Source organism: Thunnus maccoyii, chromosome 15 (genome assembly GCF_910596095.1).
Source record: "Thunnus maccoyii chromosome 15, fThuMac1.1, whole genome shotgun sequence".
Lineage (NCBI taxonomy): Eukaryota > Metazoa > Chordata > Actinopteri > Scombriformes > Scombridae > Thunnus > Thunnus maccoyii.
Window position 1 is genome coordinate 2,099,870 of NC_056547.1, and position 26,866 is coordinate 2,126,735.

Below are 26,866 nucleotides of genomic sequence, written 5' to 3' on the forward strand. Positions count from 1 at the left end.
TAATACTGACTGTGATTCTTTTAAGCTATTTCAAAACTAGTTAAATGCAATAGACTGTGTGACTGCTGAAATATTCAACTGTGAGTTTGCTTCCTAATACTCAGTTACACAAATATACCAAATAAACAGTGTTGGGCAGTGCTGTGATTACTGTTCTCAGTATAACGAGCAGCGTCAGATATAATCCCAGTAAAGCTCCGTCACTCGGACAGTTTAGGGGGTCGACCTGGTCGCTGTTTTACTGGTATTTGGATGTAGTTTGATGGAGGGTTGATAGTTTGGTCTCTGTGTGTTCAGACTGGTCTGATTCATATTAGCTTGGTACCAAAAGAGGAGAAATGTGACTGATTAAGGTCAAAGATGTCTTCTTAGCTGACTTGCTAACGTTAGCTACTGGTAAGGCTGGTCAAACTGTAGGCTGACTGCCTCCTTTTCTTCATTATTGTCATTATCGATTAATTGATTAGTCGCTTGGTTTATAAAATGTCAGAAAATGTGAATCAGTGTTTCCTGAATCCAAGGTGACGTCCTCAAATGTGTTTTTTGTCCATAAACCAAAAATATTTAGTTTATTATAAAAGAAGACTAAATAAACCAGAAAATATTCACATTTGAGAATGAATGAATGAATTTTTTATTATTGTGTGATGCATACAACTGTACGCCCAGCCTGCATGGATTCCAACAAGCCAGCACCAGAGTACAATGTGTATATTGTAAAAAGAAAATCTTTCATCTTCAGATCTAGAGACCATCATTAAATAGTTCAGACATTCTGAATTACAGTTGGAAGTTTGCCATATATTACTATTATTATTATCTAAGTAAACACTAATTAAACAATCTGTCTCGCCTTCTTTTCCAGGCTTTTGAGATAAAGTTAGCAAACTTAAATACATCAAAATTAAACAGCCGTTCCAGTTTTTGCTCATCTGAACACCAAAATATTTCAGGGTTTAGTCGAGCAATTTCATGAAACAGTAGCTCTCTTAAGTCATCATAATTGTACAGTACAATGGAAAATGGGACTCACTTTCCACTTCACCCAAATCACAATTCTCACACAATCTATTTTCCTCTGGAAACCGACCGATTGACCGATCTCAACGGCCAGAGGAAGAACCAGCTCTCAACTGTGCAACCAAAGATCTTTGGCTTCTAGATAAACGAGATGTTACATATAATTCAGGGCCAAAATTCTGTTTGATATGCATATATGTTCTTAATTTTTTCAATAGAATCTTCTTTTTAATAAAGTTAACATTACAGCACAGGTTGTTCCTATAGATATACAGCATATCCACCTCCTCTAACTGGAGAACTATATAATTTACTCCACATAAATACTTTCTTATTTATTCTGTCCTCTGACATTTTGATTAGACGGTTCCACAATCAACAGACCCTGGTACCCAGCCCACGTCTCCCTGAACTGCTGGGATCTGAGCAAATCTATGAACCCCCAAAAAACATCGTATAGCTCTATTCTGTATAGAGTCTATAGTTTTAGATTCTTAGAATTTGGACATCTTTTTAAAAAATGACTGAAAACGATTAATGGATTATTAATATAGCTGGTGATTCATTTTCTGACATTTTTTGACTAATCAATTAATCGTTGAAACTTGGAACGTGTGGCTGTGGAGGCTTCGATGATGTTTAGAGCCGAGCGGAGTAATGAAAGGAAAGTAACAAGTAATCTAATTATTTTGAGTAATTAGTAATATGATTACTTTTTAAATGAGTAAATCTATATAATGTGTAAGTTATAACATTTTTCCAGTAACTCGCCCAACACTGCATAAGAATGTAAAATATTATGCACATAATGAGTCTATTTTGTACATGAATGTGGAGTAAAACAAAGCTTCCTCTTGTGTCTCACTGTTGTTGTTGTTCACATGTATCTGTCAATGATTTGTTTTCATTTTTAATAAACACATTCTGATATAACAAACTCCTGCTATTAATTAAATGCTGTTGCTGTAATTCTTGTTCTTTTTAAAATATGTTTTTTGTTGTTGGAACACATTTTCATGTGTATGAAAGGCCCCAAAAACTCAAATATGACTGATTAGAGTCTAATATTACATAGTTATGCTTTTAATCAGTTGGCTTGTAAAGCTGAAGATCATCTTTAATCTGTTGTCTGCTTGTCAATAAAACGTTCCAGTGTTCACTTTTACAAATAAAATAACTTTCATGATACAACAGGAGATACATATTTACCTTTGCTATCATGTTTTAAATGTATTTTGAATTTCTTACAAATGTATGCATTGAATCTGTAACGGCTGCTGCAGTTAAGTACAATATGTTAATCAGTATTTATTGGCTACGTACGCTATGTGATTACTTTAAGAAGGTGAATTTACATGCATGGTTAAGCTCAATAACAGCTTTCTCATAGGTTCATATGTAGTATTTCATCCCAGTCTGAGTCTGAGTGTGTTTCTGTTTGGAGTTGGCGGCAGGTCTGGTGATAACAGAGGAGTAGATGACGTTGTGGTGGTTCTGATGCTGCGGAGACCTGCTGGGTCTTTCCCTCCAGTTCTGTCGGCCCAGAGAGGCGTAGTGGATCGTCTCCTCTGCCGGGGATGGACTCTCAAACTTGTCACACTCTGTGGACAGACAGGTGTGTTTAGTTATTTAAGGTGAGAAAACACCTGAGGATTAATGGAACACATAAAGTCCTGAAGATGTTACCGGTCTGACTGTTGGACGTCATCCACGGCTGCAGTTCAGTGTCTTCATGATTCTGAGCCGCCGCTGCTGCTGCAGATGAAACAGAGCAGGGCTGCAGATATAAGATACATAGTATAATATAGATGATAATAATATTTATGTACTCATGGAGCACTTTTCAAGCAATAAGCAGAAAATACTTTCCAAGACATAACGATAGCCAAAGCGAAAAACCTCCTATCTGCAGAATGTTCTGATTGGCGGATTTCACTTTGGATGATGAGAACAAGGAAGGCTGCTCATATTCAGTCTGTCTGCGAGATAATCCCGCCCTTCATTGTGACAGAAAAGTCACACAACAAAACAAAAACACAACACAGAGTCCCTGGATGTGTAGAGAGGCTACAGCACGAGTGAGTTACACAATCACTGAACATTCATTTCCAGCGGACGAGGAAGCAAATACACTGAATTTAAGGAATTCTGACCCTAGTATACTACAATGTAGTAACTATTACATTTACTACATCTTTTTACCTGAAAACAAACTTCATTTTATTTTAAATTTAATTTTAATTATTAACTTCATTTAGAGTATTGTTTTGTAGAACCTCTTCCAACTTGCATCAAGTGCAAAAGCTCCTATCTGCACTTTGTGAGGCATTAATATCAATACACATAATATAATAATATAGTCCTAAAACAGTGTATTATGCATTGGGTGTCCTTAACAAATAGCATTCTACAAGAAAACAAGTTTTTTTTAGTTTTTTCAAAAAAGTGCATTTTTCAGATCAGAGGTTTTGCTCTTCGGTCGTCGATAAGCAGCATTAAGAACAAATATAATACAATTATAAAGTGGCTACTTTGAGGAATCTAAAATATGAAACATATTTTGGTTTGTTTAACACTATTTTGTTTACCACATGATTCCATATGTGTTATTTTATAGTTTTTATGTCTTCAGTTTTGTTCTACAATGAAGAAAATAGTAAAAAAATAAGAAAAACCCTTGAATGAGTAGATGTGTTCAAACCTTTGTTGAATAACAATTATTTAGTTTTTTTTTTTAAAAACAACTGAATGAATTTGTTTTTCATGTGACTTGAATTTTAAACGCTACTTTAAAATCAAATCACAAAACAGAAAACAAAGTGAGGAGGTGCGTTACGTCTCACTGTTGTCCAGCAGAGGGCAGCATAATAATACACATCAAGTGTCCAATTACACTTTGGGGTCGTAACTCCAATTGATTTGGTTTTATTTAGGCATTTTAAATCTTTCATAACTCTCTGGTGCAAAAACTATGAAATGGAGACACTGTTCATGAATTAAAGCAAACATATATTTAAAATTTCTGTACTGAAGTTACTTCACTGGAGGACATATGTGACAAAAGCAGTGTGTCTGTGATAAATAATATCTGGTAGGAAGAATGTGTTGATTTTGAGCTGGACCGATGTTCAGTAAGATCAATAAAATAAATGTTTATGATGAGTTGTATTCTCTAAATTTACAAAGGACAATGAAATCTTTTAATTAAAGTTAACTTTAGTTTCACAACATTAAAGACAAAATTGTAGCTATGAGATTTAACTTATGAAAGTTGTGTGCTCATAGTCTATGGAGGACAAAACCTGACATTAGTAATTCATTTATTAGTTTAATTCATTTATTAGTCCCCCTATTTAGCATTTATAATGAGTATGCAAAACATTTAATAAGTGGTTTATAACACACTATGATATATATTTGTAAGCTAAAATGTGTTAATTAATGTATTTGTCAACTACTATAATTCCTCCTATGCACTCATGACAATATAGTAAAACACAGTTGTAATTATTAATTTTTAATTGACATTGTGGGTGTATGTGATGTGCTGTTGTGTGTAGCTTTGTATTTTGTATGGTGTGTTCTTTGTGGGTTTTTGTTTTTTTGTTTTTTTTGTTTTTTGCTTTCTACTGTTTGTTGTTGGGCTGTTGTATGTTTTGATTATAATGGACTACGGATGCAAATTAGCTTCAAGCTAGCTCCGGTGCAGTGCATCATTTATGCTTAATACTGCACACTGTCCTGTTCAATAAATCAAATCAACCTAATAACATAAAATATGTCTTCATAGGATATGTTATAATAGTTGATGAATACTGTACTTGATGAATAAACGCTCATATTTTTCTTATATCTGCTTATAACTACATTATAATGTCTTATAAACCATTTATTAAATGTTTATACACTGCTTATAAATACAAAATAGGGAGACTTAAACTTGTATTACAAATTAAATCAGAACAAATTAATATTTCAGAATATATCATAGAAAACACAACTTTAAAACACTACAACAATTGACTTTTTTAAACAAAAAAATGATGTTCTATATTTTAGTCAAGAAGTTATTAGCCCACATTAAGCCTTATTTTGTGCTTAAAAACCCTTTCAGTATATGTGTTTACTTAATTTAACAATATGTATTCATTAAAAATATAAGTGATGTCAAGGTTAGGTTTCCTCAGCTGCTTTGAAGTTGAACCTTTTAGATCCTGCCTTCAGTGGTGATGAAATAAACCAAACAGATGAATAACGACACTCATGACCTCCCGTATTTTGACCACCCACCTGCTCGTCTGTATTTCCTCTTCCTCCTACACTTCATGCCGGTCAGTAAAACACAGACGGCAACCATGAGGAGGATCATTAACCCCAAACTGGTGACGACCACCATCAGCAGTGCTGAGAGGACGACCGCAGGAACAACATCTGGTCAACAAACGTTAAACATCTGACGAGGATAAATTTCTACTTAAACTGATCTAGAGATGAGAGTGGGTGAAGCGTGCGTAGGTTTCAGCTGACTAACCATTCTCGGGTCTCTTCTTCTCCTTCCTCTTTATGTCAACCACATCTGATAAACAGAACAGGAAGAACATAAAACACATGTCTAAACTGAAGTTGCATAGCATGAATACTTTTTCAAACTGTTTTCTTGGAGAGTTCAAGTAAAGAAAATGTAATTTATGGATGTAAAAATTGGAAGTATACCACAAATAATAATCAACTCCAGCCACAAATAATTAAAATTTGAGTAAACATATTGTTAAAGACAAAGACATTAAACAAATAATTTTAAAAAGGATAAATCAGGTTATGTCCTGCAAGGTGGCAAATCAGAGTCACTGCTTTAAATAAAGGTTTTACAACTACAAAGAGATGTGAAATGACTACAATAAGAGACCCAAATGACTAAAAAGAGATACAAAACAGCTACAAAGAGACTTAAAACAAGTACAAAGAGATGTGAAACAACTACAGAGAGATTCAAATGACTAAAAATAGATACAAAACAACTACAAGACCTGCTAAATGACTAAAAAGGTTCATGCAACGACTACTGAGATGTAAAACCTACAAAAAGATACGAAACAACTACAAGAAGAGACACAACATGACAACACGGCCTTTTACAGGCCCAAAGTCTCATCATCTGCCTATAATTCTGTCATGGTTGAAAAATCAATATCTTATTCCTTCAGATATTTATATAAGTGAACTATGCGGTATTTGTGTGCTGGTGTTGATGTGATATTGAAAGAAAATCCCACCTGATATCATGTCGGCAGGTGTTGGAGTTGTACTGGTGGCTGAACGCATCCTGGTCGTCTCTGGATTCACTAATCAATGAAAAAAAGATCATTTAAAATTCCGACACGTTACTCCGGACACGTTGATGTTCTTCTTACTTCCTGCAGCAGCCTTTTAAAGGCCAGCAGAATATTTTTTATCAAGTGTAAAAGTCAGAGTGCATAACTATCAATAAAAATATGATAAATTCACAACCAACAATCATATTTTAGTCAGTTTCACCTGTTGTCTCTCTTTCAAAACAAGTCGACACAAAACTTATTATTAAGTTATTAATTTATATACGATGTGAATATTAATGTTTGACATATTTTTATTATCATTTTATGCATTTTAGATGATCATATATCTGTTTAATGATTTTCTGCCATTTCTTTAATCTAATAATTATCTTTGTTGTCAGTAACTAATGAATGTAACATTTAAAAATAAAAACAAAACACAAAACAAACAACAATCTTTACTTTATCACATTGTAAGTAAAAATATAAAAAGTTATGATTTTTGTTATTTTAAAAAGTACTATTAGTAAAATTAAACAAAAAATCTGTCTTGTATAATTAAGGAAATTAATTACTTTGAGTCATAATACACACATAAAAATAATTACATTAAATACACAACACAATGAACTTTTCACAATAATAAAACAGATGAGAGAGATGAAAAAGATATTGTCAGTTATTAATATTAGAGTTCAAACAGTCTTGGTATAAACTAGATCCTCTATAGAACCATTAGCTTCATGTTTTACCCCCAAATAGATTAAAATGTTATTGAAGGATGTGAACTACCTGGCAGGACAGTGACTCTGGCCTGCAGCTCTCCGTTGCACAGATACTCTCCAGCATCGTCTGGCTGCAGGTCCAGAATCTGCAGGGCATCGTTCCACATACTGTACCGGCTCTCCTCCCGCTCCGCTTTCACCGTACCGTTCCTGTAGCGGGTGAGGATGGCCTCCCGCTTCCCTCCTACCCTCCGATGAAACCACCTCTGTTTGGGTCGGGTCGAGCCGCTGCAGGGGAGCAGCAGCGTCCGGCCTTCAGACACCCGGAAGTTCTGACCTGACGGGGTGGACACACAGTGTGGGACACCTTGGATGATTCATGAGTAAAACAGCCTTTCTTTAATTTCAGTGGGACTTTAACCAAATTTTAACAATGTGACAAAATGGAGATTGAACAGAACTGCCAAGAGACCATTTCTGAGAGACCATAGCCTGAACTAAAAGCATAATTGACCTCTGGGGTCATTTAACAAGGAGAAAAGTTCAACAACTCAGTAAACATGAACAGAAAACTTCCTCTTTTGGTTCCCAGACCTGAGTCATAAACTCCTGGAGCCTCCCTGCAAACCTGAGCCAAACCTGAATTTCATTTAAATTAAATGTCTAATCATTATACAAGTTATGTAATGTTATTTACAAGCAGCAACCTCCGGGGCTGTAAAATGAAGCCAAAAACTGCAGTTCCTTGAATGACCACTTGAGGCTCCAAAAGCGAGTCAATCCCCATAGACCCCCATGTTAAAATGCCCAACTTTACAGCAGAAATAAACATGTTTACAGCCTGGTACAAACAACAGTTTTGGTCTCTGTAGCTTATTTCCCATTTCATGACAACTGTATGGGGGGTTTCTGTGTTTCTGTTTCTGTGTTTCTGATCACATAATGTTGTTTAACATTATTTAATTTGCTATAGTATTAAACTTTTATTTCAGTGTAGATGGTTTGAGAAAGTTGAATCAATGAAGGTTGAATGTCACAAAGTATTAATATGAAGGTTAATGTTTCATATGTTGATAGAAGAACGGACTTATTACAAAATGAATGTATAATGTTGAACTGTTTTACAATATATGGATCATGAAATTCAGAGATAGTGACTGAAGTTTGAACTTTGCGTTTAAAACTCAAAACTTCAAAGTAAACTACACCTTAAAAATTCCCTGAAACAAAGAAATGTAATATTCATCAGTAATTTGGTGCAAAAATGTTAAAACAGACCCGAGACTCTGTTTATCTGGTTCAAAATTACAAAAACAACCTCAGAGGGATTTTTCTCTGAACTGGCCTCCAGAAAACTCTCCAAAAGACAAATTCTTATCAAGACGTTTCTATTCTTTGTTTTTACTTTGACCAAATATACGTGTATTTTAATTTGATTGAAACAAGTTTAGTTTGTTTTAGTTTTATTTGTAACATTAAGTCTCGTGTTTCCATGTACAGTATTTTATTTTTGAAGTAAACAACACTGAAGATTTGAGTGTAGTCAGACTTTATACAGCATCAAAACTAAGATTTTCTACCTAAATGCTAAACGCAGATAGCGATGCCTGAAACTCGTCAACAGAAAAGCACAACATGGCTTTGTGATCAAGGGTTGATGTAGAATAACGTCAAAATTAAAAAGATAGTTTCTTTAGAGAAGCTGAATTAGCTTTCTCTTAGCATTCACCATTGCAATACGTTATCCTTGAGTTCCACTTGAGCCACTGTTTCTCAACCATTTTCTTTATTATTTTATCTTATTACCATGTATAGGCCTTGTTATTCTTTTATTTATTATATTACGCTTAATCATGTATCCTCAAGACTTTTAGCTATTAATAAATGTCTTCATATGTCCTAAGAAGCTGTGGTTGTGGTTTTCGTTGAGTAAACAGAGTTCACTGTCGGGACAAAACTTAAAGTTATGAGACTGATTCATTGATTACATTGAACAAGGGTCAGTGCTTCCTCCAAGAACTAACACATTCTAACCAAAAAGGGAGGTAGTTCCCACATGAGTTTATGTTTTATATTAATATATGTGTTATGTTAGAACAAAGAGGAATTATAGTTATCAGTCATAGAGACAGTCAGCAGGGTTTTTCCCTCCAGTATTTATAAGTTTATGTAAAAACAATTATGGGTATTTGTCATACTGATGATTAATGGGATCATTTGAACATTTATTGAAATGAAAGCATGTGAGAAGTTTAGAGGGAAAAATCACTATTTGGTGGAGCTGTTAACAACTCATAGACATGTGAAATGTGACCCCGACTACACACTGCTTTTTGTAAGACGTCAAAAGACAAAAAGGTTGGAAACCACTGGTTTCATCTTTAACAATGTGTTGTATTTTAAAAGCTTGTTATATTATCCATTGTGTCAAATCTTCATCTGAAAAGTAACTAAAGCTGTCAAATAAATGTAGTGGAGTAGAAAGTACAATATTTCCCTCTGAAATGTAGAAAGTAGCATCACATGGAAATACTCAAGTAAAGTAAAAGTACTTCAAAATTGTACTTAAGTACAGTACTGGAGTAAATTACTTTCCACCACTGTTTGTGTCAAACCAACCCCCCATGGGAACATTTCTACGTCCAGACCTGAAAATCTTCCCTTTTTTCATAGAATTGTGTCATAATTCAGAAGAAACGTATGATGTAAAAGCTGTTTCACAATATCTTTCGTAACTCATCAGGCTGATTTATTCCCCTCTAGACAGTTAGTGGTTTCTGTTCGAGTTTATAGAAATCAGCCTGCAGAGATATGTTGGTTATAGTTGATCCATCAGCCTGAATATTTATGTTTATTAAAGTTATGTTCCGATGTGTCATAACACCAACGAGTCCTGTTTGTAGCTGCCTTCCAAAATGACCCCGTAACTCCCAAAACTATGACATTAGACTGTTTTAAATGATTTTCATGACAATTAAAATGATTTCTATGATAGTTTTCTGATCTTCCATCTCTATGGTTCAGGTTTGGTTATGTTTAGACAACAAAACTGAAAGAAACCAACACTGACATCCATCCCTGAGGTTTTCTGGTACGTTATGTAAGTTATGTGACTGACTGTTACATCCATGTGAATTACTATATAATTATTTATTTTGTAATGTCTCATTTATTCATTTATTACTGAACACTCTGGGTCTCCATGGATGACAATTTTTGGTGCGTTGAAAGAAACTTCTGCCTTTGAGCTGAATTACTTCCAGTTTAACACAAGATTATAATAACTTTGACCAATTGTTCACTTCAATGGACATCAAAGCAACATGTAGAGAAACGTTTACATGCTGTTATCTCCAGCAGAGGACTGTTGATAATAAATTATATTTCTTGTCCATAAATCACTGAAGGGTTTAGGTCCTGGATCCACATCAGATCTCAGACCTGGTACGAACCCTGCAGACCTCTCAGGCCAGCTGGTTGTTCCCAGAGTCAAAACCAAACCTTTAGCTTCTACGCTGCTCAATTATGGAAGAAATTGCCAAAAGAGCTCAGACAGGAGACAATGGTCACTAGTTTCAAATCCAAACTGAAGACCCACCTGCTATTATTTTTATTATTAGTCTTTATTAAACAAGGACCGTGCACAAAAAAACATCTTCTGTAAAGCACTTTGGGTTGAAATGTGCTGTATAATCAGAAATCTTTAAAAATATAAAACACTTAAAACCCCCACAATGATCCATTAACCCTGACTTGTGTATTCCGGAATATTTCCCATGAAATTAAATTAAAATTAAATTTTGTGATTTGGTGACACCTGTGGTCTCTGCTGGTAACTGCATGTGTCTCAATACTGCAGCAAACACTCTTTGAGCAGCTTCTTTATCAGAAATATAATATAGTTGAATCCAGGGTGCAAATATTGGACGATGAAAACTATTATATAGAAATGTAAATAAAAGATGTAAATACATTGAAAGGCCATTAAATAGTATCAAAGAAGTAATTTAATAAAACTATTAAGGACTTTAATCACAATAACTCCCATTTATACTGACTGACTTCTTCATGTGTCTTGGTTGAATTAGATGCAACCGTGAAGCATTAGAGATAGATTTAAATCCAGCTGTGTGATTTGAGAGTGACTTCTATCTTCTATCTAGATCCTGAAAAGGTTTAAATAAATCCGTCTCTTCAGGACGCAAACAGTGTTCAGTCTTCACTCCACCCAAGTGTAACTATGTCAGTAACACTTTAAATCCCCTTATTCAGCATTTATAAGTAGACTATAAACAGTTCATAAATGTTTATTATATTTAAAACACACTATAATGTATCTGTTAGCAGATACGATAGTTTATTAATGTATTTGTCAACAACTAGAGACATTAATAAACACTTAAATGTCCTTATTATGTTCATATACTGCTTATAAATGCTAAATAGGGGGTGTTTTAGGAATAGTTGTTAGCTAAACTGTGAGCTAAACTGCTGAAGTGCAGAAGTTATTCTTCTTCTGGTGTTTTTAGCAGTTACCAAACAGCTTCAGGTGCATTAACTCCCACCTCTGGACTGGAGAATAGCTGATTATGATCTGGATGTAGCCAAGAGGGAGATACATATACAGGTATGTGTCTAAATGTAAACAACAGTTTAAATTAAATCACATCTGGATTTTATCTGGATGTGAGAAATCTTAAATGACCTGTGAATGAGGCCAAAGCTTTGCTGATTCCAGGAACCAGTGTCCAGCTGTTTATAGACATGTTTTCAGATATGACACTCATTCCCACAACGCACCACTCACAGCTCCAGCTCCAGTGTACCTGTCAGCACCTGCAGCTCGGCCACCAGCTGCTGGTTGCAGCGATACTCTCCACTGTCAGAGTCGTCGAGCCGCAGGAGGCAGAGGCCGCCGCCGGACAGCAGAAGGTAATGTCGGCGGTCCCGGTTGTTCTCATAGTTTCCGTGCCGGGTGACCAGGTCCTTGCTGTCCTGAGACCAGGACACATCAGAGCCGTCAGAGCTGCCGCACAGCAGGCACAGCTGGAGATCCTCCGGGACTGAAAACCGGGTACCTGCAGGCGGAGAGAGATGGCCTGCAGAGCTGAAACTCCCCGCCTGAAGGCCTGAAGATTAAAGAGTGAGAAACAGCTTTATATCAGTTCATTAATGAAAACTAATCTTTAAATTGATGTTATTTTATCTCCTGTTCCAGTATCATGTGTTCTTTCTCATTGTCTCTACTTTTAATTACCAGATTTTACTTGAAATATTTCATTATGTTTGTAAGGTTCTGTTTAAGTAATGTGTAAAGTATATTTACTATTTTGTAATTCCAGCTTTGTTTTTAAAAATGCTGCTTTTAATACTAAAAACATGTATTTCATGTTGATTTTTTTTATTTTTATAATGCTTTTAAATCAGTTAAACTCTTTATTTTCCCTTAAATGTAATCAGTTACTCATTTTCCTTGTTTATTCATCTGTAACAAGTCAAAATTTTATCTTGTAAACTTTGAACAAATAGTTCAAACAGTATTACATGTAATATATACAGTACATTCAGTAGTTTAGTTTATAAAATAGATAATATAGCTTCATTGAAACTATATTATTTCACCCAGCTTTATACTGAGTGAAATATTGTATACAGATTCCCATCAGTACTTATATTTTTGTTATTTATTTCTTCTATATTTACCCGCTGCTGTAATAAGATGACAGGCTGTATCACTCATATCCTGCTGATGGTCAGTTTTTAGCCTTGTTTCCTGTTTTATCTGGTGGAAACATGCTCGCTGTCTGCCTCAAACAACAATACAGGAAATACAGTGACTGTAAGCAGCTGATTACAAAAAGAGCAGAAGTACAAATAATTTGCTGAAATGTTCAGAAATGCTATTAAAAGGATTAATGTGTAAAATAAAAATATGGTAAATGGATTTTTTTTTTTTTTTTACATTTTTTGTCACTGCCAAAGAAAACTTCAATTTTTGTTTATTTTACTATTTTACTTTAAATTTATAAAATGTAAAGAAGCGACTCAAAAAGCATTTTTCCTCAATTTGTGTTCTATATTATGCAAGAAGACAAAACAAGACAATAATATCAAAAACATATATTTTCAATTACTTTACAACCACAAAGTAAAACAGTAAAGATTTGATCAAATATAACATATCATCCCTCGTATAGACATGAAAACTGTATTATATGATTATGTGAAGAAATTTTAAATGTAAACATACAGTAGAAAACAACTCATTAATACAAGAATATTTTGCATGAATGTGCAGAGGACAAAACTGTCTCAAAAATAAACATACGTTATGCAAAAAGGCATTAATTGCATATTTAAGAAACTTTTTTTACTGATTGCAAGATGAAAACCTCAAATTTTGTTGATTTTTAAAATTTTGTTAAGAATTACGTCACTGTTTTTGTTCTATTGTATGTAGACAAAACATAACAACATTTAAATGTCTACATTTTCAATTACATTATATTTACATAAATAAAAACACAAACTCAAAAACTTCAAATATAACATCTTAATTTAGACACGAGAACTGTGAAACACCATTGCTCATATCAGAATTTTTATTTCATATGATTATGTGAAGAAATTATAATATTTGCACAACCTAAAATGTGCAGAAATGTTTATTGAAAGGATTAATGTGGATAATAAAACTATAGTTAATGTAAAATAGACACTGACAGATGAAAACCTCAAATTTAGTTGTCTTTAATATTTTATTTGTTGCTAAAGAATTACTACTTATACTCCTTTATTGGTTGCACTTTATAAAACATTGAGAAGTGGCTTAAACATATACATATCAATTATAGTAATGAAATATGTTGCAGTATTTGTGGAGATACAATATGACTGAGGCACATTGTACAAGTAAAACAAAACATTTTTACAATAGCATGACTGTTATGTAAGATTTCAGATTTGTATTATAGTCTAATTTCTTATGACAGACTTTCTACAAATAACCACAATGTAAAAATACTGCTACACACACACACACACACACAATGTGAGTATATGAATACAGGATCAATACAGAAGTAATATACTACAATGTGATTATGAATGAAGATGAAATTCACTTGTACCTGTGAAGTTTTCATTGCATCTGATCAGACGTGTCTGCAGGAACCAAACATGGCAGAAGATCAAGAACCTGAGCATCTTCAGAAGAAGAAGAAGAAGAAGAAGAAACTCAGCAGAGCCACGCAGAGCTGCTGCTCATCTGACTCAAGTATGAAGCCTCAGTGTGTGAGACGGTTTTCCACCAATCCCCGCTGTTCTTCTTCCTCTTCCCTTCACACTGACTCTGGAAAACTGAGCGTCACAGTCCTGGAAACTGTGTCAGAATAAAGACTCAGAATATTTCCTTCTTTCATACAACTGAAAAACATTTAGAGTAGCTAAGTTTAAAAATGCTGATCCATCTGTAAACAAATTAGATTAAAAATTAAAAGTAAATGAGAATAAATGTAAAACCAGTTTTCAGTGAAGTATCATGTGGGCTATGTGTGTTTTATTGATTATTAATACTGGTCATACTTTGTAAGGAGACAGAATTATTTAGCATTTTATTGTAGGGCAAATAGTAAGATGTAAATTTGTATCAAAAGTAGGCTATAGACTGATAATAATAGATGTTGGTGATAATTGCAATAAAATACATTGTTCCAGATTGTGGCTCATATCTTAAATAGGGTTAGGGTACGTTGTAATTCAAAGGTGCACTGTGGAGTTTTCTTGTAAACAAACACTGAGTTTACATTGAGTGTTACTTTCAGAAACATGTGTGTGTATCCTTAAGATCTAACAATAGTGCATTTCCTTCCTCATAAAACATTTGCAAAGACATTTTTTTAAGTGTTTACTAGCTTGCCGTCTTCTTCTCTGCCTTTGCTGTGTTTCTTGGCACATTACAGCCACCTGTAGATCAGTGAAATAGTGTGAAACTGCTGGCAGGACTGTGTATCACGATGTGATGAAAACTGTTCCATAGTGCAACTAGAGGTCAGAGACTATCACCTGGGTTGGGCAGTTCATCTGGTTTAGCTACAGATGTTTTAAACATACCAGTTTAACTAAATGCAGATTAAACTGCAGCAAAGCTTGTCAGATTTCACATTTTTATATTATTTTTACAGCAGAAGCATGTGCAAAACAGTGGTCATGTGACAAACCCAGTTATTATTCTACTAATGTGCTTAATGCTGGCTGACCATTGGCTTTGGAAACCACTGGGTTTATGACTTTATTACTTCAGTTACATTTTGGTGTGAAATAACCTTTGGTTATGACATTTAATATCTTCTTTTTATTAACTGTTACACCAGTGTTGTGTTCAGGAAGTGCCCTCTTCATCATCACATTCTTTGGGAGAGTCTGAACAGTTGGACACATGATAAAGACGTAAAATTCAAACGTTGAGCTAATTTCTACAAAGTATGTACAGTCAACCTTTCACCTAAAAACATCTCACGGAGTAATGACTGTAACTGTGTGTGCTTCTTTTGAAGTGTATAATTAATTGTTTGGCTGTAGCCGTCAAAGCCAAAAGCAGAAATATTAATTAAATTATCTAACTATCTATATTGGTAGTTTTGTAAGTATTGAGATTAATTAACATTATTTCTAAACATAAATTTATGACTTGAATGATTTTAAAATAGTGAAATTAAACCTTTGGATACATGAAAAGAAGAAAATAAAACAGAACTGGTGTGAAGTGTATAACATCTGTTTTTTTAATAAAGTTAAAGTTAAATTGAAACAGTTTTTTATAACATTTACATATACATTTTATACATTAATTTGATTAAGGTCCAGGTAGCAGGAGGAAGTTGTGACACTTTCTTTACTTAGTCCAAAGGGTTTTCTGTAAAAATTATTAAAAAAGGACATATTCTGCATATTTCCAGCTCTATATTTATATTCTGGGGCTCTACTGGAATATCTTCGCATGATTTACAGTTAAAAACTCCTTATTTATCTTTTACTGGTCCTTTATGCAGCCCCTCAGTTCAGCCTCTGTCTGAAACAGGACGTTTTAGCTCCTGTCTCTTTAAGGCCCTGCCTCCTGATGAGTCCACTCTGTTCTGATTGGTCAGTTTCAGGAAGCTTCCTCCGGCTCCGGAGGTTACGTAAACAAACTATAGTAGCAGGATTTCACTTCTTTTTCTCCTTCTTTACTTCAAATGTCAACTTCTTAAATCCATCCGTACATGTTGGAGCTGAATCACATCTGAAATATGAGAGTGGACAACGTGAACAACACATGGAAACACCTTAGCAACCACCTAACAACCACCTTAGCAACCAAGGCTATGGAACAGACTGTCGTTTATGCACAAGCTCATTGGCAAGGTAGAAAAAAACGTTACAAACAAAGTGTGCAAAGCAGGTTGAAGCCCTGACTTTTGACTTGCAGGCAGCATTTCTACATGCTTCTTGTTTATTTCTTTTAGTTCACTGAAGAGTAAAATAAATTTATAACACTGTTAAGGACAGTATCTGAGGGGAAAAAGGACATCAACACATCAATTCTGTTAGGCTGCCAACCATTTGTGTTTGTTAAGAACAAATCTGTTCTGGTCGCACAGACTAAAGTTGTGGAATTAACACATTAAATTTTAACTACTTTCAGCACCATTCACTGTTTAAATAGCAGGGCACAACCTCAGTTTGATGCCTCTCCTCGTGTGGGTGCAGGATTAAATGTAACAAGGTTATTATTACAATAATTGGAATTTACAGGAGTCTTGTGTTTATTTCTGCAGTAGATTTGTGAAAAAGTATGAAAAAGTTTTGATGTCAACTATGAAAGTCAAAAACTTTCATCAGTAGGCCAAATATTTTTGCTACAGGCAGCTATTTGCCTACCACTGCTTCATACAGTAAACAATTAATTAATGAAGAGAATAATCAGCAGATGAATCAATATTGACAATAATTACTAGTTGTAGCTATAATAATGTTGAAATTACCTTCATATTGTACTGTATAACTGCTAAAAACTGTTATCACTGAACTTGAATGCTATGTGATTAAATACCATCAAAGCCAACGTGTAGAATGATAAAAGTCACCTTTATTATTTTGTGATGTCAGTGCTCGTTGATCAAAGAATAAAGGGTTTCATTTGGTGGAGGTGTCACTGTAAGATGAGAACATGCAATGAACATTATTACAAGTAGTGTAAAACCAGAACAGAGGTTGGATTGCGACTGTAAATGTTGATGACGGCTCAATATTTACCGGTGTTGTTTCTCGGTGCTGGAAGATCATGGGGGATGAAGTATGTGCATTCAGGTTGGTTTGATTCACCTACAAATTAAACATTTATCCAAATATTTACTGAGCTTAACTTTTTTTGGATGTTGACCAATTCCAATTTTACCCACAAAAAGACAATTCTGTACACATGTAAGGAACAAATAGCGCCGATGATAGCACTGTGGTGCGTTTAACAGGCAAAACACAAAGTCTACTCATTTGTCTTGGTCAAAAATAAAACCAAAACTGCCTCAAAGTGTCTTAGACCATTTTTAGCTGTATAGCATTTGAGTACAGAGGAGTGGTTTTGTTTCTCACCTTGTGCAGGATCAAACACTGACCCATCCAGCATCTCTGCATAGACTGTCTCAACTGTTTGTTCACCACTTCCTGCCAAACAAGAGCATGAATATGATGAAACTATTACTCCACTGCACTGTCTGCTTCAAACACTGATGATAAACACCAGTTGCGCAACCACTGACATCAGCTGCTTTCCATTTAAAAAGCATCATCATTTGGTTTTAATGTGTTGCGAAGTTTTCATTTAAGTTTGTATTCACTGATATTTAATTTGATCAAAAATGATTTCCATGTGTGAATGTTGGGATATATTTCCATATTGTCCTTCATTCACCTTGTCTTCTGAACCTGCACCTCCAAGTGAAGAAGATGATGATGATGATAACGACGAGGAGGAGGACGACGCTCAGTGTCACAACAAGCCACTCTTTAGAAGCTGCAAGATAACGAAAAAATTCAGACATTCAATGCATGTTTTACAAATTAGAGAGTTGAACTGCATTTACCCTGAAGCAATCTCTGAAAAAACATTACATTGCAGTTTATCAGTGAGAGTGTGTTTTGGGACAATACACATCAATAAAGAGACACAAGACAGACATTATGCTGCTGTATGATTTTGGTTTGAGAAATGTTGATCTCAAGTTTACTCCTCAACAAATAAAACCAATGCAAAATTTGGAAATCAATTATATTTGGATTCCAGACTCTCCTCACGAACACAAAGGTGACAAGTTCAATCCCCAAAATAACCAATCTGACCAACAACAGTCATGTTAAAAAGTCTTGTAGACAGACTCAGGGCATTTTCACACCTATAGTTTGTTTGCTCTGGTCCAAATCAGTTGATGATTTGGTGAACTTGGTGCATTTTCCCCTCAGTTTGTTTTCACATAGAGAAGAATCCAAGCAAGCCACATTAGAACGTTCATTCATTGGTCAGATGTGTCTGGGGCGGGAGCAAGAACGTAAACACAGGGATACAATGTACTACGTTGCGCTAGTCCAGATCCGACCTGGATTCATTCTCCAGCTAGTTGTCACCTGGCTAGCTCACCTGGCTACGGGAGCCGTTTCGCTCAAACTTGTGGAGTTCACCTAATACGTTTGATCGAGGTTGGATCAAGTTCCCGCCACAAACAAACTGCTCCAGAGTTCATTTGGGTCCGAACCGAGACCACCGCCTCTAAAGAGTCTTGTGCAGTTGTTTGGGCCACACTTGAGTGTGATTACTGTGTTCACACCTGCCCAAACAAATCTCACCAACAGGGAAAACAAACCAGAGTTCAATTTAACCAGAGTAAAAAGTGCAGGTGTGAAAACACCCTTAAAGTGTGACATGTCACAAGACAGTGGAAAAACAAGGGTCTTGTGTTTCGGGTTCCACATTTCCATATTTACCATTCCAGTAATTACTTGGTTGCAAAAAATATATTAGAAAGAAAAAAGTTGGTCTTTTTAGCAAACTTTCGATGTATTAGCTAAACGTTAGTAGATACAGTTAAGGGTGAAAGCCACTATTATTTACCACCGCTACTGCATTTATGTGTCCCTCTCAAGGTGGGTGTCCGTCCACCCTTTTTATGCACTTTTTAAAATGAATGCATAAAAAACACCTAGGCACCATTCAATACGTGTCTGTATAACTGACACAAGACTGTTATCAAAACACTTCCAAAAGAAAGAAGCTGTGATGTCAACTGTTTGTCCATCATGCTCTCCACGTTTTCCATCACTTCAGCTTCGACTGTCGCTCTATTAATAACGTCATTACTGTGCCATCTTCTTCTTTTTGAAGTTTCCTGCACTGAATGGGAGAATCTGCGCCACCAATATTCGCAAAACAGTAGTGGATGGAAACGCACATTAATTTGCATTTCATTTTATTGATTTTCTTAAATTTCAGTTAAAATTTGCGTTACATTTGATTGGAAACCTGACTTCAGACTGCTCACCTTTGATCACGTTCAGATACACAGCTGGTCTGTCTCCACAGTAGTACAGTCCAGAGTCACCAAGCTGCACGTCTTGTATTACCAAACTCTCGCCCTTATCTGGGGAACGAATTCTGCTTTGGTCTTGAGTATGCTCTTCCTCCTCATGATGACCAACCACAGTCATTTTCCCGTTAAGTTTTCTGGTCCAATTTACACCAGACCCAGCATCATCATGAGGGCATTTCAAAATGACTTCAGTCCTCTCTGTAGCATTCTGTATGATGGTTCCTGTACACAGCAGACATAAAGATTGGGTGAAAACCAAGATTTAAAGATCAAGTTTTAAAAAGAACATCATTAAAAGAGTCCTCCAGAGATTTATCATTATTCTCCTATAACACTGTCAAAGTCATGATGGACAGTTTATTTTTAATAAAAGTATCAAGTATCATGCGGCAGAACCAGAAATATCAGTTAATTTTCATTTAGGGAGAGGTTATCATCACCAGTCTTCTGTTTTACCATCATAATCAGGCAAACTCAAACCCACAGTTACAATAACAAAAATTTTACAATAGAAATCATGAAACATATTATTATTATTATTATTATTATTATTATTATTATTATTATTATTATTATTATTATTATTATTATTATTATTATATCTTTTATATATCTGAGTGTAGGTTATCAAGTTACATGTTAACTTTAGAACAGTAGGTTTTATTTTTTCAACTCTACATGAACAAAAACACAGAGCTTGTTTCTATTAACCAGAAAAATTAGGAATAATATTCAAACCAAATAAAGACAGTTTTCTCTCCATTTCTTCACCAACTGACAATAAAATGCAGATTATAACTGTCCAACACATTTTAATTGATTTGTGGGGCAGCATGATTCTTGCAGTATGAAAATGACTTCAATCTTTAAAAAACTCAATAAATACATTCATATAATAAACAGTAATAACCTACTCAATTACAGTAACAAGAGTAAATGTAAAGTGTTTGTTGTACTTGCAGTCACATTAAGTAAATAAACAAAAAGCAGAGCATCTTTGACAGAGTTTGATGTTACCTGATGGGATCACCATCAGTTCCACAGCTCCTACATTATTACACAAGTATTTTCCAGAGTCTGAGACATTCACGCCACGGATGTGCAGCAATTTATCTGCTAATGAACTGTATCGTTTGCCGGAGTCATATTAATTACGTCATTACTGTGCCATCTTCTTCTTTTTGAAGTTTCCTGCACTGAATGAGAGAATCAGCGCCACCAATATTCGCAAAACAGTAGTGGATGGAAACGCACATTAATTTGCATTTCCTTTTATTGATTTCCTGAAATTTCAGTTAAAATTTGCGTTACATTTGATTGGAAACCTGACTTCAGACTGCTCACCTTTGATCACATTCAGATACACAGGTGGTCTGTCTTCACAGTAGTACAGTCCAGAGTCACCAAGCTGCACGTCTTGTATTACCAAACTCTCGCCCTCATCTGAAGAATGAATTCTGCTTTGGTCTTGAGTATGCTCTTCCTCCTCATGACGACCAACCACAGTCATTTCCCCGTTAAGTTTTCTGGTCCATGTTAGACCAGACCCAGCATCATCATGAGGGCATTTCAAAATGACTTCAGTCCTCTCTGTGGCATTCTGTATGATGGTTCCTGTACACAGCAGACATAAAGATTGGGTGAAAACCAAGATTTAAAGATCAAGTTTTAAAAAGAACATCATTAAAAGAGTCCTCCAGAGATTTATCATTATTCTCCTATAACACTGTCAAACGTTTTACAATAGAAATCATGAAACACTGAAAATTTGGAAAAGTTTGTCTTTTGCTTCTTCATTTTGTCCTTGTAAAGCACTTTGTAATCTCTGGTTTTGTGCTATATAAATAAACTTTATTATTATTATTATTATTATTATTATTATTATTATTATTATTATTATTTTATATATCTGAGTGTAGGTTATCAAGTTACATGTTAACTTTAGAACAGTAGGTTTGATTTTTCCAACTCTACATGAACAAAAACACAGAGCTTGTTTCTATTAACCAGAAAAATTAGGAATAATATTCAAACCAAATAAAGACAATTTTCTCTCCATTTCTTCACTAACTGACAATAAAATGCAGATTATAACTGTCCAACACATTTTAATTGATTTGTGGGGCAGCATGATTCTTACAGTATGAAAATGAGTTCAATCTTTAAAAAACTCAATAAATACATTCATATAATAAACAGTAACTTACTCAATTACAGTAACAAGAGTAAATGTAAAATGTTTGTTGTTCTTGCAGTCACATTAAATAAATAAACAAAAAGCCGAGCATCTTTGACAGAGTTTGATGTTACCTGATGGGATCACCATCAGTTCCACAGCTGCTACATTATTACACAAGTATTTTCCAGAGTCTGAGACATTCACGCCACGGATGTGTAGCGATTTATCTGCTAATGAACTGTATCGTTTGTGGGGGTCATTTAATCTATGGTCTCCGTCACCATCAATTGTAAGTATTTCAACTGTGTTTCCATTAATCTCTCTGCTCCACGTCACTTTACCCTCCACAGAGTGAGAACAACGCAGAGAGACTTGTTGCTCCTCTTTGACTATTTGATGGATTATTTCTGAAAAACAAACACAGTTTACAATAACTAAACGTCCATTTCCAGAACGTGACAGTTTCTAATATTGGAAGGAACTCAGTCAGAGTCAGAATCCCATTTAACTGTTGAGTGCTAACTGAATTTGACCTTGGTGTCATTATAACCACCAGATAAGTCACTGCACTCCGAGGATGTGCAGTGACTTATCTACTGTTGAACTGTGTCAATGTCGAGGTCATTGAATTTTTGCTCTCTGTCACCATCAGCTGTTAGTTAGTTAACTTTGCTTCCATTCATCTCTCTGCTGCACGTCACTTTACCCTCCACATACTGAGGACAAGGCAGGTTGTATGAATTTATGAATTTATTACCTTATGGACTTTCAGAACGGTACAAGAATTAACAGTATCTCATTCACGCCTTAATGACAGATCAATACGTTAATTAATGCAACAACTAAAGGAGTTCAATCATCGTGATTTCTGAGTTATTAAAGATTTTCACGTCTTCTTCATTTACAACATTTGTGCATCCGTGTTCTACTGAATTCATGACTGCATCATGTTTGTAGCTCTTTACATAAAGTTGAGACCTGCTCCTTCGGTGACATTGATCAATAACATATGATTAATGATGACATAATTGTGAAATCACTTGTATTAACCCCTAAAATAAAGTCTTCAGCATCATGTATTTGGAAAAACTACAAATACAAATTAAATTACAGTTTTGGATTCTATATAAATGATCAGTTATTATCAGTTGGGAAAAGGTGTGAACATTTTAATATATATATATCATACAATATTACCTTAAAGCTCACAAGCAGTTTGTAAAGGATAAGTCTGACAATGTTTATATTGTTTACTCACTACCAACAATGAACTGATGTACTAACAAGTATTGTGTGTGTATCAAAGCCTGATATATCTTATTCCTCCGTTGTTGTCCAGAAACTATTAAAAACACATCAGTGAGTCACACCGCTGCACTGGGTGACATGTTCCTTCATCATGAAGAGTTTGGTCACGTTAGTTTGATTAGAAACGACTCCAAAGACTAATAACAGTGATCACGTTTTCAGTCTCAGGAGAGTAGTTCTGTGTAAAGCAGACACCACTGAGCATGTGCGGGAATGCGATTCTGTGTACAGCTTCACTAGCTTGTTGTGCTACATATCACAACCTGTTGACTACCACTCCTGGGAGAATGTGTTGCAATACCTTAGTTGTAGCATTAATTAACGTATTGTTCTTGCATTAAGACATGATGTTAGATATTGTCAATTCTTGTACATTCCTGAGGTTTTACATGAATGAATTAATGCTTTTTCGTGCATGAAGTCATGATAATTAATGCGTCTTTACCATCAAGAGGCTCATTCAGTCCTGTTTTTATCATGAAAAATTAAAAATAGTTCCAAGATTTGACCAGTTTCAAAGATACAAAAGTTTTACATGACTTTGTCTCTCTGTCTTTTAATGTAAACCAGAAATCACTCAACAGGCTCCAACTAGTAGTAGCTGCTAGACTTTTAACTAATACCAGCATCACTACACTTATTACTTATTTGCTTTTGGTTGTGGTTCCCAAAACTAGATTTCATACTAGAGGGGATCAATGAACCAAATCATTATCTTTGATTTGTATCTTCTGTCTGGCTTCCTGGTTTCTGTATTATTATTATGTTATACAAATGTAAATTAAAACAGGTGACAAGAAGAATTGCACATATTAAAAGATAAATTTAAAAACTCCTTACCTGCAGTGACGTTACAGCCCAGAACTAAGGCAAACAGGCAGATGTAGATGTTGACCCTCATCCTGACACAGATTGAAATGATTCAATATGCAGAATAATGTTTGACACATTGCTTTGTGGGCTGAAAACAGGAAACTTACAGTTCTTCCTGAAAAAAGAAAACCTCCTTCTCAACACCTCTCAGTGTCTTTTTATGGTGAAAGAATGCTAAAATTCCCTTTTATAGTTTTTTCTTTTTTTTTTTACAGTTGGTTACCTGCATGTTCAGTACTGAGTAAACTATAATACATATTCACACAGAAAGCATTCAGTGACTACAACCTTCAAATGTCCTCAATACTTTTCTCATTCAAACACAAACAAGCAACAAAACTCTGTGGATCTGCAGCACATTTTACGTGTTTACATCCTCACTTCCAAACTCTTCAGTTTATGTTCAAACACTAACGTGTATTCATACGGACAACAATCAGCCAAATCATAACCACAATGAAATACATCTATATTCAGCCGAAAACTGTTTCCACCGTAATTCCACTGAATGACACATCATGCTCTCCGTGACATCACACTTCTCTCTGCCCAGCGCTGCACTACAGATCACTGATGCAAGTCATTTCTACATCCTTCTCTATTTCTATGTATGTGTGTTGAAACAAAGTTCCTGTTCTGTGTTTGTGTGAAACTATCCAAGAGAAAGTTGTGTGTTCTGCTGTCAGTGAGAAAAGGTTGTCTGGACTGTGCAGTGGTTCAAGATGAACTCTAGAAAGAGGCTGTGTAGACTCTTTTTTTGGGTGAAGTACAATGAAAGCATTTTAAGTAATACTGCAGCCAAATAAGCCCTTAAATAACTCAGACACACACACAGTTCAAACCTGCACTCATAGACGTTAACCCCATTGGCACACTGTACTTCCTCAGCAAACACTTGTCACACATTGTGTGACTGTTGTCTGATAAGCAGTTCCAGCGATGTCGAAATATTCTGTTTCCGTCACCAACGATTCTTTTCAGCTATCATGCTCAGGTTCATGTACATTCTGCAGCTTTATACACCCTGTATGTTTAGATTAATAACTTAACATGTTACTTTATAAAATGGTCCAACTTAAGTTCTGGTCTGACCCGGACGTTTGTCATAAATTTTACAATGTGTCACTTTCAAGATAATCTTGATAATAAATTACATAAAACCAAACACACAGCACACACATGAAGTATCTTAGTTAATACAGTTTCTTACTATTGCTAAAACACAGTTTCTGAAACTAGGGCCGGCTGTTTGTCAAAACTCTACACACAAAAACCAAAAACTTACACATAAAATACAAAATATCTTACATCTCATGCAAAAGCAAACACTTCATTCAAAACTATGGAGGATAAAGTCCCTGCATGTTTCGAATGCAGACAGCACAAGCCTCAAACAACAGACCAGCTCTTTCTTCAACACCCAAGGAATGCTGGCCCATAAAGTAAGGAACCCCCCATCTCCTGCATGGTCACCGAACCCGACCACTGACCCAAACCATCTTTGATCCTTCAAGCTACAAGAGCCAGCAAGATAGGAAGACCAATTCGCACCCCAGTGTAAATTTGTAGTACAATTTGGATAAACAACCCCCACCTTTGGTTATCATAACTCACCTCTAAGAGCCAGACACACACAGAGACGAGCTGGCACCAACTTTAATCCCACTGTGGACTTTGATTTTCAGGACTTGAGTGACCAACCCAAGAACTGATCACTGGGCAAACCTGCATAAGGCACAAGACATGCTGCACTATATGCCATGCCCCATTCACACACACACTTTACACACACACACACACGCACACACAAACACACACACACACCCTCAAAGGGCATGGACCCCTGCCGTTTGCAGTCAGACCAAAGACCAGAGGACTGTAAAACCTATGGATTAGTTTTAGATTTTGTCTAAGGACAATTATTGTTGTATGTTGATGTGCGTATATCATATGTGTGTTGTTATGCACTTTGGTTAGACTTTTATTCCACTGCCTTTAAGCCAAGACATGTATCCCTAACATAATCCCATCATCCATGCAAAATTAGGATTCATGCAATTGTTAAATTGTAAATACGCTGATTAATGGAGTAACTGTGTTCAGGAACTATACCCGCCTGTCCGTGGACAGGGGGGGGACTGACTTTGCTCCCCCAGAACTCTGCAACCCTGGGATTGGCCAGGAGGCACCTTCTGGGTGGGCAGACTGAAACTTTAAAAACAGTGTCTTATCTGAGACTCTTGGCCATTTTTGCTTGGCTGTTTGCTGTTTTGCTGTTTTAAGCTGATGTTTTTAAGCTGTTTTTAGGCGGCTCTTTAAGGCTGCTTGATGCTGCTTGCTGGTTCTTCTTGCTTTCTGCCATGCCGGTGGAAAGCTCTCTTCCAATGGAACCTTTTCAAGTCCGGACCGGCCTACTCACTCATTATTACCAGATCCAGCTCCTCACCCCAGCGCATTGGACTCCATTCTCTGCTAGAAGCCATCGCAGGGATCAAGCAAGTATTCATACAAAACCCTCATCAACTTGCTTTTTTGTATCAAATTGTTGCAGAAAAATGTACCAGAGCAAAAAACTCTCTCTTGAAAAATAAAAAGGGAGTCAGAGGTCCAAGCAGCAAAGTGTTCTTTTATTGCCGGCAAAAAAAGGGGAGCAAGTAGCACTTTTACAAAGAACCAAATCGCTCCAAAGGTTTTTTCTTTGGGGCATTGTTTTTATGCCCTTGGGTCGGCTTAGGTCACACCTTATCATCCACCCTCCCTAATTTTTGACCAATTATTATGTATCTTTTATCTCCGTCACTCGTTGTTGGTCAAAACTCTTCAAAACAG

The 26,866-nt window shown here is 35.5% G+C and overlaps 1 protein-coding gene and 3 gene segments (V, D, J or C); 2 read left to right on the top strand and 2 right to left on the bottom strand.

Annotated features, from left to right (window-relative positions):
• Positions 1–26,866, top strand: part of LOC121913208 — an 899,212-nt gene that overhangs the window by 501,818 nt on the left and 370,528 nt on the right.
• The window catches only part of LOC121913212, a 747,540-nt gene that overhangs the window by 491,215 nt on the left and 229,459 nt on the right, over positions 1–26,866 (bottom strand). The window contains 1 exon segment of the V gene segment in view: positions 9,701–9,708. Coding sequence covers positions 9,701–9,708 — 8 coding nt within the window.
• LOC121913210 overlaps positions 1–26,866 on the top strand; it is a 756,822-nt gene that overhangs the window by 487,739 nt on the left and 242,217 nt on the right.
• LOC121913214 lies at positions 585–7,767 on the bottom strand. 3 transcript variants are annotated; one of them, XM_042435923.1, is made up of 6 exons: positions 7,128–7,767; positions 6,294–6,362; positions 5,552–5,596; positions 5,311–5,424; positions 2,707–2,775; positions 585–2,621 (listed from the first exon to the last, which is right to left on the bottom strand). In XM_042435923.1, exons 1-6 carry the CDS (start codon positions 7,225–7,227, stop codon positions 2,413–2,415), a joined length of 606 nt encoding a protein of 201 aa, XP_042291857.1. In that variant the 5' UTR covers positions 7,228–7,767; the 3' UTR covers positions 585–2,412. The 3 variants fall into 3 exon arrangements, with proteins under 3 accessions (XP_042291857.1, XP_042291856.1, XP_042291858.1); XM_042435922.1 differs by having other exon boundaries at positions 5,311–5,451; XM_042435924.1 differs by lacking the exon at positions 5,311–5,424.

Excerpts from the sequence above, each read along its gene's own strand:
- LOC121913214 (XM_042435922.1), bottom strand. The coding sequence starts at position 7,227 with ATGTGGAACGATGCCCTGCAGATTCTGGACCTGCAGCCAGACGATGCT. Across the intron at positions 5,452-5,551 it reads GAAGAAGAGACCCGAGAATG|ATGTTGTTCCTGCGGTCGTC; the intron begins GTTAGTCAGCTG and ends TTTGTTGACCAG. Across the intron at positions 2,776-5,310 it reads GAGGAAATACAGACGAGCAG|CAGCAGCGGCGGCTCAGAAT; the intron begins GTGGGTGGTCAA and ends TTTCATCTGCAG.